A 13594-nucleotide genomic window follows, 5' to 3' on the forward strand; every position below is an offset into this window, starting at 1 on the left:
TGATCAAGGAAGAGTGAAGTTCATCAAAGGTTTTAAAAATATTTTAAGGAAAACACTGGCTTCATTAGCCTAAAAAAACTCCACAAACCTAACAAAAAAACTCGAAGTACCAAATTCCCCAAAGAACAAATGGACCCTCCCAACAAAAGCACCACAACAGAAGGCTGTTATTACTTACCTGCATTCTTGATGCTGAATCAGATGCTGAGTTTATTTATATCCACTACTCTATCTCTTCTAAGACGTGCAGCCAACATTAGAAAAAGCATCAAAAGAATATTATGGTCACATCAAAGAAGAAAACAAGCTTATGCCAAATGTTTCTGCCCACATCAAGTGCAAGACATTACAGGACCGTTCATGTTTCTGTACTGGATTCTTAATCTTAGAGTAACAATTACATTATAATTTTCCAAGAACAGTCTGGTCATAGTCTATAACTCATGGTTATTCACCAAAAAACTCCTCTGTACATGTTAAGAAAACATAAAAATATATTTTTCAAGAAAATCCAGGTCACTTTGCAATACAGTAGCTACAAAACATTTATTTTTTAAATAGAAACATTTAAATCATCAGGTTTTGTAAAACAGTATATCAAGTGTTTATCTTAATCTTCGCAGTGTAAGCACCTTCAGTTTTATGCTAAAACAATCAACATAAATTATTATTTGGTCAGGCTATCAACCTACATTGAAATAAATATACTTTTAACCAAGACAGGTCACTTAATGCATACCAGATTTTCATATCTTTACAGAAAAATTATCTGGTGATATGTGAATTACAGACAAACTATGATTGAAAGAATTGTTTTTTCTTTTTAATTACAATGAAGACTGGCCTATAATTTTAAACTATAAAAACAATTATAAAGCACTACAGACTATAGCTTAAAAAAAAAAAAAAAACTGCATCACATCAGAGAAATATTTGAGATGGCTTACCTAAACTGTCTCAGAATAAGAGATGGAATACAAACTCCTAAATTACTTAGAGTGCACTGGGCTGGCCATATCATATGTCCCAGACTTAAGAGAACATTGGACATGAATAGAAATCTTTGTTTAACTATAAGAGAGATAAGCAGGTAATAAGTGAAAACAATATAGCCCAAAGAGCTTTTTATGCTGATACTATTGATTACAAAATATAGGGTGCAAAATTCAACACTTGAAATTATATAAATCTTAAAAATACAGAACTTAACAGAAGTTTACAAGTAAAATACTTCAGCACCTGAGATTTTCCTGTAGAAAGCCAAATAGAGATACTTTCTTCAGAAACAGTAATACAATCAGCTCTTTTTCTCTCAGTATTACACAGGGATAATTGATCAAGAAAGAACTGAAATATACATAATGCTCAAAAATTCTAATTAAGCCTTGAAGGTAAATGTGCTATTAATCTATACTTAAAATTTGATTAATGACTTTATTTTGTGAAAACATTTTGTATTAAAACTGGAATAGACACTCTATTGAAGTGTTCTGATTATATTAAAGTTGAAACAGAAGACAGAACAGTATGTGACTTGAATCATGTTGACAGTAAACTACGAATACAGTGACAGAAACAGGTTTGAAGAAAATGTAACAATTTTCTATGGAAGCATTTAGATTTACAGACAACTAGTGGTTTTGTCTTTACTTTTGGTAAACTAATACTTTAAGGAAATTCTTTTCTATTCACACTTTGAGAGCTGGGAAGTTACATTTTTTCTTTTTTGCTCCGTGTGATTAAGACTTCGTGATTTTGTTTGCAGAATTGTATGTCATCTTTAAGGTGGACACTGTAGAGCACACAGTCCTAGAAAAGAAACTTTCTTTTTTAATGCCTTGGTTTTGAAGCTTTAAGCAGCTGCGTATTCTATTTGAACTCCCAGACCCCAGAGTAATGGAGAAGAAAAGAGTTAAACACAGGTCTTAACAAAACTATTCTGATGGGAACACAGTAGCTTTAGTCTAATATTATCTAATTTTATTTGAGAAAACTATTAAAATGTTGAATGATCTGCAAAATTAAGGCTTCATAAATACTGGAAAATGAGGGATGTTCCTTTAATTCTAAAAATGCTTTCATCAGGGAAAGTATACTGTACATTTGGTTTTATTTAATCATTCACTTAGTGATACTGTAAAAAATTAAACTACCAGTGTTATCAAAGATAAATGTTCCTTCCTCCCCCCCAATTAACTATTTGGAATTTTCTAGAAACTTTCTATCACTGAAACCAGTCAAGCACATCTGTTTCTGTCCTTTGATTCCTAAATGTGAGTAAGCAGGCACTCAGTAGTACCTTAGGAAGAAAAGCTACAGAGATTATACTGAAAGATTTCATATTAAATTATAGCAGTTTTAAAATTAAGTGCAACGAAATGCACCATTGGCTCACTTAAAACCAATTATCCTTAAAACCTATGAACTTTCTTCAATACAAGGTGCAGCAGAGTTTAAAAAACAAGAAAGGGGACAAACCCCTCCACCACAAACAAAAAATTCAAACCCAAGAATATTGCTTTCAGTGCAAACACTGTAGTCTTCAAAAGGTTAAGAGTACAAATATTTACGTTCCAGTGTATCCTTACCTACAAGGAATGTTGTTTCACATTACAAAGTATGTCAAATACCTTTACTCCAATCGCAATACTGAAGTTTACCCTCTCAAATCGATATGGTGGCTGAAACTGAAATGTTTATACAAGCAGTGTAACTTTCTGGAGAAACTAAGAAAGTTCACACAATAGCCAAGGGCAAAAACTGCAAATTCAGCTGCTGGTTCTTAACCAATTTCAGTATCAAATGCCAGCAAGTAATCACCTCCTTAATAAGTAGTGAACAGAGCCTCCTGTACCTGCACCTTAAACCCCTTGTTCCTCTCTCTGAACCTACAAGCCACAGAGGCAAGCTGCAAACCACCACTTTTTAGGTGAAACTCTTCTTGACAGAACACAACCTGGCTCTATATCTCATTTGCTTTTTAATGTGCAAAAGTTAAATTTCTAGCAAAACCTCTGAAACCTAAAGAAAACTTCTGTGACACGGCAGACCGAGGCGGGCATTTTATTTTAATCATTCAAAATATACTTACAAAGTTCACCTAGAATATGATTTTGCAGCATTGTGCTTTTAGAGTTACTAGCTGGGATTCCAAGGAACATTTGAAAAAAGGCACCTACTACACTTAATTAGCTGCCCATTTTAATAATTTTGGTACTATTTGTCACAGTACATCAGAAAACAGCAGCACAAAGTGTTAGACGGACAGGAATTTTGTATTTGTTCCCCTTTCATGAAGAAAACATTTTTAAAATGAAAGGCACTCACGACAGAAACTCTCTTTCCAGATCATATATAGATGGCCGACAAGTTTTGGTCTTCATTCTGCATAAAGGCACAGTACAGTCTCTGTTTTGACCTTCCACATCAATATCAAGTAATGAGGGCATGTGGCAGTTAGTTCTTTCCTCATTATCTGGCAAGAAATTAACACCTGGATCTACATTGCCCTCTAAACATTCAGAGTCTTTAGAGTTTGGTTTAATCATACGGGGAATAATCTGCCATGAATCGATTTTACTTCTTAGAGAAGAAGGTCGAGGCCTTGAGATAGTATGGACAGCACTTTGCTTTTCATTTGAAACACCACTGTGATTGCTTCTCTGTTGAAAAGATGGGGAGGGCAGAGTTCCAGGAACTGACAGGACTGGGAATCTGGAGACATCATTGGTTGAAGCAACTCCATTAGCTAGGGGAAAGAAAGCCCAAACAAAAAAAAGGCAAATTTAAACAATATGATTCTCAAATTCTTGGCCATTTGTAAAACTGGGTTGCCATAAACACTAGTGACTTTTCTTGCACCAGGAAAACGAAAAGGTTCGTACATTGTGGGGAATCTCCTAAGACAAGACCAGTGGTGCTCAAGTAATGTGCTTGCATCTCACTGCAACTGGCAATCACAATTTACTTTTTATTGCTGCAAGAGATGTTGAGAAAAAGCACCAACCCTGGAATGAAGTCCCATGAAATTCTCTGGTTACTATGAGGAATTACACATGCATACAGTATCATGAAGAATGTAACATTTAAGCCACCCCAGAGTATCAGTATTGAAATTTAGAACTTCTTTTCAAAAACTCATGGATCATGAGCTTATCTATTTAAATGTAAACCAGATTTAAAGACATTATTTTGCACTTAAATTTTTATCAGTAGCTTAAAGATTCATGGAAGTTCTTAATTACCTACCTGTGGTCTGAAAATGGTTCCCATCTGATAAGGTTCGTCTGTGACCCAACATACTCAACTTTGTGGAGGATTCTTTTGGCACATTTTGAGACTCTTGTTTCAGACCAAGACTAAAAGTCTGATTTTTCAATTGTGTTGAAACCGTACTAGGAGCCAGCTGTATCCTTTGCTCTCTCTTATTTTCAGAGGTTTGAGATAAAAAGTTGTCAGTGGAACTACCACCATCACCAAGCACAGTGCTTACAAAAGCATCTTCACCATCAGGTTGAAGTAGGCATTTTGTGGAAATGGAGGGCATAGAGAGAAGATTCACTGTATCTGCAGCTGGATTTAGGGATGGAGTACTTGCTTCCTCTTTCTTGGACTGCAGCCGTGTAGGGCTGGCACTCCTGCGGAATTTTGAAGCACGCTGAAATATTCCATCACGCTTCTTCCTCTCATCTTTAGGCAAGAGTTCATCTGGACTCTGTGATTTGTTCAGCTCTCTGATATCTAAGCCCAGGGCAACGGATGCAAGGAGGACAGCACACCCATACAGCACTGAATCAGTCTTCTTTTTGTGCAGTGTCCTGCTCAGACTGTTAGTAGGTGTCATTTGAGGAGTACTGTTTGTAGAACTAGCAGAGGTTGCTTCTTCAAAGCTCTCGTGTTCTACTGTGTTCTCTCCCTGATCATCTTTCCAAAGAGGTAGATTAATGTAGGCCTGATTGGGCAACTTAATTGGCTTTGGTCTTTTACTGTCCAAACCTTCAGGGCTAAGTTTCTTATCAGTACAGGCACCTGTAAAACATCACAGTATTCTTAGGACTGCAATTCAACTGTTTAGCTATTGCATGTCTGCACATGTACATCATTATTTCCTTTAAAATGCACAAGTATTAACTTTGAAGGATACTATACAATCCACTTAGATGCTGTCAGCTCAAACTCACATTTTGAGTTTCAGAAACCTCTTGGTGTTTGCAACACTTTGACAATGCTTTTTAAATATCACAGAAAATATTTTGGTGTATGGACTACAGAGAAGTAATTTACTATACACAAACTGGCAGATAAGATTCTTTACAATACTTTCAATTCAGTTGAGTTCCAAAATCCAATTATTAGAAATTTTTTGAATTAATTCATTAGGTCATGGTGGTCTGGAGTAAAAAGCAAATTTGACATATTACACCTGACGACAAACAAAAAGGAGGCATTATTTGATTTGTATGTGTTATTCTACTGTAAACTACTGATTGCTAGAGAATAAACACAGAAGTATTTGAAATTCAAGTATCTTTACTTTGTGTGCAGGGTTATAGTAGTGAGCTAATAAATCTATAAAATTATTATTTGTGAAGCCTTGATTTATACTCCTACCATGATACATGAAGATTAAAATGCCTTTTTCCAGCAGTGTCCGAGCAGTTATATATTTCTTCCTCCAGATCTAGCTGCTGGTATGGACATCAGGTTATACCACAGGCTTTTTTCCTGATATTGGTAACTTAATTTTCTCAGGTAAGAGAATAAACAGTATAGAAAAAAGGGTGTGCAAACTTTAAAATGATTATGAATATTTAATTGTCATGGCCCATTATAGGAATGGTCATAAAAAGCAACATGCAGCTATTATGTTCCTGATTCTAAAGGGACCAAGTATGTTTTTCATTGTGATTTTACCTGTAATCATTAACATGTTGTCTAAAACACTTCAAGATTTGAAATGTACATTTCTGTCTTGAAAATCTAGTTAATATGTCTTACTCAAAAAACCAGGGAACTAATATCTGGGAATATATCAGGGCTTAGAGTTTTTTAAAAACCTGCATTTCTGCAACAACTATGCAGATCTCACAACAATGTCATCAATAATCATTTAAATATCAAGACAATTACTGACTTAGATTCTTTCTAAAAAAACCCAAAAAAGTGGTGACTGCAGACCTCATATACAGAGTAGCCTGCAACTCATATGGTTCTGTTCACAGACTGCATATTTCTTAGTTGCTAATGAAGTAAATACAGGGGGTTTTTGCAGAGGAAAACGGTTGGCAGCATGATTTTTTCTATAATAACCTATGTAATCCTTTACAGAAATCAAGCAATACAATTTATAACATTGAAGGTAATCTTAATACTACTATATGGCTACTTCCACTTTTTCAAAAATAGCTCTTACCTTGGTCCACAAATAGTGAAGCTAAGGGAACACCCTTCTGATTTTTCATTAAAACAGTTGACCAAGGGTTGCTGCCATCTGAAAGGGGTCTTACTCTGCAATAACAATAGTTACTTTGAGATTACAGATACCATGCTCACATAAACTTTGTGAGAAAATTACTTTCTTTTCAAGCTATAAACCTGCAGTACATAACTTGGAAACCTTTCCAAAGGTGGAGTAACATTGAATCATATGATTATAAATGTAAATACATCTTAATGTCAGGTATTCTTTTTATGATAAAAAATTCATGCCTAAAAAGAAAGCTAATGAAAAATGGACCTTTACCACCTATTGAACAACACAGGTTTGTGAAAACCTGGACAATAATTTAATTGTCTCAAAGAAATGATGTGAATATTGGAAGTCTATTAAACATAGCTACTTTTAAACAAAAATAATATAAAGCCAGTTCTAACTGATCACCTGGAACCAAATCCTAACACAGGTAACTGAGTGGATATCCCTACCAAGAACAATAAAGAAAGGCACTTGAAATAATTGTATATACTAGAGAAATAAAGAAAAGAATTCTTACTATCTCTAGCTTTGAGCCATTGCAAAATAATCTGTAAGTAAAGCTGTCCAGCTGATTTTCATCACTCTTGCACTCTCTGTTTATCAGCATAAAGGATGTTGCTGGTATGAATGCCAAATCAGTCAGTCTTACTTAATTATACTGAAAGTACTCAGTGGGGGTCATGCTTGCAATTCCTCCAAATAATGTGAGGAAGGATAAGACAGGCCATGAATGTCTGGCATGCACTGGTAACTTAGCACCCCAGTATGCTACAAATATCAAAAAACCTGAGATAAAGGGTTATACATAAGCATCAGTAAAACTTGAAAATAAGCAGGTGTTTTATTCTCAAAACTAAGTGAAGGAGCAACTTACCAGTAATGTAATTTCTAAATTAATTAAAAGTAGGAGTTCTTGCTGTAATTAGAGATAGCAGAACTTTTTCCACTCACTACCTATGTCACTACCAAGCATTCTTTAGTATTATCAAAAATACCAAAATGTAGTAGACATACTTGTCCTTACAATCTGCACGATCCTTTGTTTGAACTGAACTTGGTCCCCATGTACAACCTTTCTTTTTAAAACTTCTCTTCACATCTTCAAACTCTTCTTGGTGATATGTTGTGCTCCTTCCCCAAGTTCTGTTGCTCTCATCTGAAGTTACTGGAGATTGGATTTAAAAAACACAAAATCCACATACATAAATACTATTTCTAAACCCAAAAGAGAACAGAATATCTTCTGCACTGCAAAACCATTTTGACACAGCAACACAGGAGTAGAAAAAAAAAAAAAAAAAAGAGATATTTTTATTTTACAAAAAGCACCACACAAATTTCATTGATCCAAAAAGATGAGCAAGAAAGAAAAGTAATTTATGAGCTGACAAGAGACCCAGATTCAAGATAAAGCAGCAAAGCAATCACATTTTCCATGCTTCCTTTAACTGAGAACCTTATATTCAGATAATTCAGACAAGTGAATTAGACTGAGCACTTAAGTTCAGTGAATAAAATATATTCTGTGGACAACTGGTTTCAAAAGAAACAGAATATTCCAGTTGTGACCATGGTTAACATTTTCTTTCTCACTACACCAAAACAAATCATACTTTTAAGTGTCTAGCCTCCATTAAATGCTTAGTCTGTCACTGTCTCAGCTGATAAATTAAACAGAACCAGCACCTTGGAAACATAATGAAATCTTGCCTTTTTTGATAACCCCACAGGGAAGTTCATATTCACTTGTAATATCTACATCTTGCTGGTATACATATAGACTGTTTCTTCGGCCATTAGCTGTGTGTGTATCTGTTTTTGGAATCACTGAGGAAAAATTAAGAGAATGTAGTAGAGATCTTAGTCAAATTGATTTCAGAAACAGAACTGTTTCCCTCATATTTTTATCTTTGGGTCATAAAGCCTGGATCTATTAAGGCATTAAGCATCTTCTAATGATGGGTTTTCATGGTAGGGTTTAAAGGATCCTCTTTCTAAGACCCAGCCTGGGAGAGTAGATTTTCACATGCCACCAACTAACTGAAGCATTAGCTTGGTATGATGATGGCATGCTTACAGATATGATGGACACTTCTAGGAGAAAAACAACATAGCCAGATACAACAGCATGATAAATGAGGGGGTATTTACATGTCCATGGTTCTGCTGTTCCTTCACTGCACAGGTTCTCCTCCTTTCTCACCATACACCTCGCCAGCAAAGCTCACCCTGTAGCATGGCACTACACCTGCCTACCTTACACTCTCATTTTCACCACATTTCTATGGAATATGTACCTTAGTGGTTTTCCTTCTCCCTCCAAAACTCCTTTCAAATTCAGCAGAATTTGTTTTAATAAGAAATTAACTAGATTTTTCTTTTAATTTAACATGTAGATTTGAAAGCTAGACTTGCTCCAGACAAAGTGAAGCAGTCAAGTAACCAGTTGTTATATATGCCTGTTCAAATCACCTGTATTTGAGCAAGTCATCTTGAAACAAAGACACTTTGAAGTTAAATCAAGATAAAATGTTATTGTGGGAAAGGGAATTTATTTTGCACAGGTGCAGATGGGTGTGGAAACTAAATTGTTTCAGCTAGATACTCCTGAGATATCTGATAAGCTTTTAGGTAAAAACCTAAGGATCCAAACTCAGAAGCAGACATGCACTCTTTTAAATGAGAGCCTTTGTGCTGTCCTGCATGTTCAAGCTCTATGAATACAAATGCCTACTCAAATATAAAAAGAAAAAAAAATCCTCAGTGGCACTTAGCACACATGCAAGGAGTGGCACTGCAATAGCTTACACAAGGCTATGCAATTAAAAAAACAAACACAGAAAACTCAGCTTTTCAGAATCATGCCAATACCTGACATTTGCTTCATTTCCAAGCATTTCCTCGCAGAGCAAGAAAAACCAAAAGATAAAATGAGATAGTTTAGACGTAATTATGGCATTTTACTAAGAAAAGCCTTTCTTTACCTTTCTGCAAAAAACAAAGCATAGCAAATCAACCAATCAGAAAAACCACCACATTTTGAGGACAGGAAACTATTGACAACACAGATACTCTGTCAGCTAACATCTCATCTGAAAAAAGACTCCAATCAATTTTCCTTCCATCTCCAATTTTCATTATGAAAAGCAAGAGAGGGTTTATCCACCTCTCTCCATTATCCACAATGTTGCCAACTGTATCCACTGCAGCTCAAACAAACACTGAAGTGCCAGAGAAGACATCACTGCTCCCCTTTAGACATTAACAATGAAAAGGATTTTATAATGCAGAGGTGTTGTTACAAAGGAGATGAGAGATCTCATTTCTATCCAAACTTTAAACAAAGTGTCAGGCTGGTCAAAAATCAATATTTACAGGCTTGCTACAGAAAAGTATGGAAAAAATCCTCATGCATTTTGATTTCCCCTTCTCCTCCTTCATAGCTGACAAAGCCACATTCTGAAGTAATCTTCCTCACAGGTGACTGTGGTTGGAGGAGAAGATAGCCAACATCCATAAGCAATCAGCTGGAACAGGTTCCACTGATTTCATAAGGAGAGAAGCTTAAGGCATTCCTCTCTGAATACAGATAATTAGACAATCTACTTTGCACAATAGATCAGACAGCACAAACGTAAGCAGTGAATCCTGTAGGAACTGCTTTATCTGCATATATGTCATTCCCAAACATAAATGCATTCTTCTCTGTAATAACATGATCATATTCCTGGTACCTCCACTACGTGAGATTGAACATACCTTCCTCTCTGTTATTAGTATACTTAATAATGTAGATGTACAAATGTACCCACGATTTTTTTTGGTCTCTTTTTCCTATCTTCAAAAAACCTAAAGCAAGATTTCTTCTGGATTTATATCTGTTTAAAGCTTGATTCTCTTTGGATGTAAGAAAGTTGGGTTATTGGCTCATTCTTTCATCTTTCCATCTTACAAGACTCCCTTATTCTCTGAAGCTTTCTTTTCCTTATATCAACTTCAACACCTAATAAAAAATTGTTTTCCATCTTACTTGGATTCCAAATGTGATGCTTTGCCTTTTGTCACAAGTTTTGATTCATCATTGTTTTATCCCAATCAGTTTACAAATTGGTTCCCAAAGTAATTAAGTAAAGATACTATTTAAAGCATTCACAATAATTTTGAATTACTGAAAATTATTTAGTATTTTAGCAAGATTATTCCTCTTTTCAAAGAAGTTTCAACTGTTAGAACCAGTCAAGGGATGTGGAAATCAAAAAGAAATCTGCCTGGAATCTGATCCTACTACCAACATTTCAGTATGTATATGGAACACCCTCTATTGATCAGTTGAGTGAAGACTTACATTGTATAGCTCGAAGACGAGGAATTATTGTGGGGCTACTTGATGGACTAGAGCTGTTACTGTTTAAACTCCTCCTCTTATCCAGATTGGGGGATGCCTGCACTGTTATTTTGTGCTGAAAATCTGTAGAAGAGCAACACAAATCAGTTTTAATGATTTGAATAAAAAACTTCTCAGAAAAACATGCTGCTATACTTCTTAAAACAAAGTTTTATAATGAATTAGACTTCATTATATAGAATTTATTTATGCAGGTAAGAGATATAAATACTAAAAACACTGAAAAACTCTAAATGCAACAATTTAGATTTTGAGTCAAACAGGCAGGACTTCACACCTTCATGCACTAGTCTTGCAATAACATGAACAACAGGAAGTAGGTCTAAGTGGACATGATCTGAGACACATCCACACCACAAGCTGTTATTCAAATATTTTTGGTTATCACAGGAGGGGCAAAAAATATCCCTCAGTATTTCATCTCAAATTAATCAATACTTACAGCAATGAAATTTGCCTTATATTTTTTAACTTGTAATTCATATGCACTATTTTAAAAAACATTAAAAACAAAAAGTCACATTAATTCATGTCAGAAAATCATGACAGTAAACTACAGAACTACAAATATTTATAGCAAAGCAGTAACAAAAATGATAAACAAATACTGAGGAAAAAAGTATGAAATTAACCTTAATATACCACTCTAATGCCCATCATCAGTGCAATTATATTGCACATTATTTTTTGAAGAGAATTGTCTCAAGGACAAGTTCATCCAGATGTTCTTGACAGCAAGGAGCTAACTGCTGAATGAAATCCTGAATGAAAATATTTATTTTATTGCTGTTTCAAGTTAAATATAAGTAGAACTGGAAACAAAGGACCAAATAATCAATTTAAGCTTGCAATTCAGCATAAATCTAACTAAAACCCATAAATCTACCATGTTTGGCTGCAAGGCTGTAGGGTGGCTTTTATCTTATTTGCTCTTATTTTTAAATTAAGGAAAAATATTTCACTAATGCTGAAATAGTACTCTAAATATTACTGCCCCCTTTGTGACTCTCCAGCTACCAGATAGCTACAATTCGTTAAGATTTGTGTTAATACAGCATCAAGTTCTTAATGCATTTTTAATAAACTAACAGACTTGACCTGGAAGCCACCAAAAGGAAGCCCACCAACCCCAGGAAACTGGCAATGAATTTGAAATAATAATGAAGGCTTTCCAACTTTTGATGAAACCATCAGTCCGTGTAGAGGTATCTGGTGGCAATGTTAAAAAAGGCGCTCTAAACCAGCCCCTAAGAACTGAAACACCCTCACTGTCTACAAACATGCCTCCTTTGCAAAGGGAGCATTGTAATGCATTCATAGGTGAAATGAAATGCTCTAACAATCAAATTATACCAGAGTATTTGTACTCTGAAATAATTTGCTGCTGCTGCTATTAATATGTTTTCTTGCAAGCAATAAGGCAATAAAGATTGTAACTGCTGTGTTGTACTTGCAATTGCAGTAAGTGTGGACCTATTGCACCTCTACACCCCAAGCCCTCTCGAAGCACTCTTTTTCTGCTCTGTATTTGTAATTTTACGGCAAACAGCACTAATATTTAAAAAGGTCTGGGATGTACTAAAAGTACTTTACTCTTTCTGTCTGCACAGAAAAAATGAAAACAAAAATTTGGACTTTGAACCAGAATTAAATCATGTGGCTCTCGTGCTAGTGACCTTTCCCCCCAAATGGGATGGACTTCCAGCTGAATCATTCTCCTAGATGAAATGAGGACTACTTCACCAGAATATGATATGCGAAAGCCTTTCATTGCAGGGAGGGAGCTATACAATTCTTACTAAACCCTTCTATGCATTACAGTAGAAGAACCTGGCAACAAAATAAAGTAGTAGCCAACGTGGAAAACATGAACCATGGAACTGAAGAAGCCAGCATATTTAATCATTACATATACAGTGAACTTTAAAAAAATTGCAAACCTGAAGGCAAACTAATTCTGTGTCCATCTTTGAGTTTTAACCGGCTTCTTTTAAACTTCCCCTTCCTCTTCTTCACATTGGGTTTCTCTTGGTTTAACTGGAATATCATGATATTCAGCTCGCGCTCCAGTACATCGATCTCGCGTTCCGCTAACTGCTGCTCACGGCGCTTCAGCAATTCTTCTTGAGATTTCTGCTGAAGAGCTGCTCTTGTCAACTCCTCTTCTCTTGATCGAAGCTCCTGAAGACAAGATTCACAAAAGTAAAACTAAGTAAAAATGTGAAGGCAGTACACTAAAGGACATATGAAGTGCACAGTAGGTTGTATTTACTGATTTATTTTTATGGTGCACTATATACATGCAACATGCCCAATCTTCTGCCAGTCCTCCATTCTGAATAAACTAAGATTCTGCATTCACAATCAAGCATAGCACAGATTTCCTTTAAACTATTTAACTTGAGTCACTCCACTTAAAACAGGTAAGCAGTGGCCATGGAAACAACGCATGCAATCAAAGATTATCAGCTTACAGCCCAGCAGAAAATGCACTTCAAGTATTTCACATGATGAGAAACTCTTGCACAGCATGAGGGCTGCTGTTGGATAGCTCTTACGTTTTAACATAAAGCCAATGACCTGATGAATACACAAATTATTGCCTTTATCTTAAAGTCTCTAACCTTTCCTGTTTTTCAGTCATGTATTAAGTGGCACTTTTTTATCTAGAAAAGCAATCAAAAGTATGACACTGAATGGGGATTGGTGCAATA

General features: G+C 35.4%; 1 protein-coding gene across 2 annotated transcripts in view; it reads right to left on the bottom strand.

Moving 5' to 3' along the window:
- Positions 1 to 476: 476 nt before the first annotated feature.
- MAP3K21 (mitogen-activated protein kinase kinase kinase 21) overlaps positions 477 to 13594 on the bottom strand; it is a 40787-nt gene continuing 27669 nt past the window's right edge. The window contains exons 5-11 of one of the 2 annotated variants that reach the window (XM_079299326.1): positions 12821 to 13061; positions 10821 to 10943; positions 8162 to 8302; positions 7490 to 7640; positions 6413 to 6507; positions 4249 to 5028; positions 477 to 3748 (exon numbers count right to left, since the gene is read on the bottom strand). In XM_079299326.1, the coding sequence (XP_079155452.1) occupies positions 3324 to 3748; positions 4249 to 5028; positions 6413 to 6507; positions 7490 to 7640; positions 8162 to 8302; positions 10821 to 10943; positions 12821 to 13061 (1956 nt within the window). In that variant the 3' untranslated portion in view covers positions 477 to 3323. The remainder of the gene's footprint in view (positions 3749 to 4248; positions 5029 to 6412; positions 6508 to 7489; positions 7641 to 8161; positions 8303 to 10820; positions 10944 to 12820; positions 13062 to 13594) is intronic. The other variant, XM_079299327.1, reaches the window with a different exon arrangement.

This window comes from Erithacus rubecula (assembly GCF_903797595.1).
Source record: "Erithacus rubecula genome assembly, chromosome: 2".
Classification (NCBI taxonomy): domain Eukaryota; kingdom Metazoa; phylum Chordata; class Aves; order Passeriformes; family Muscicapidae; genus Erithacus; species Erithacus rubecula.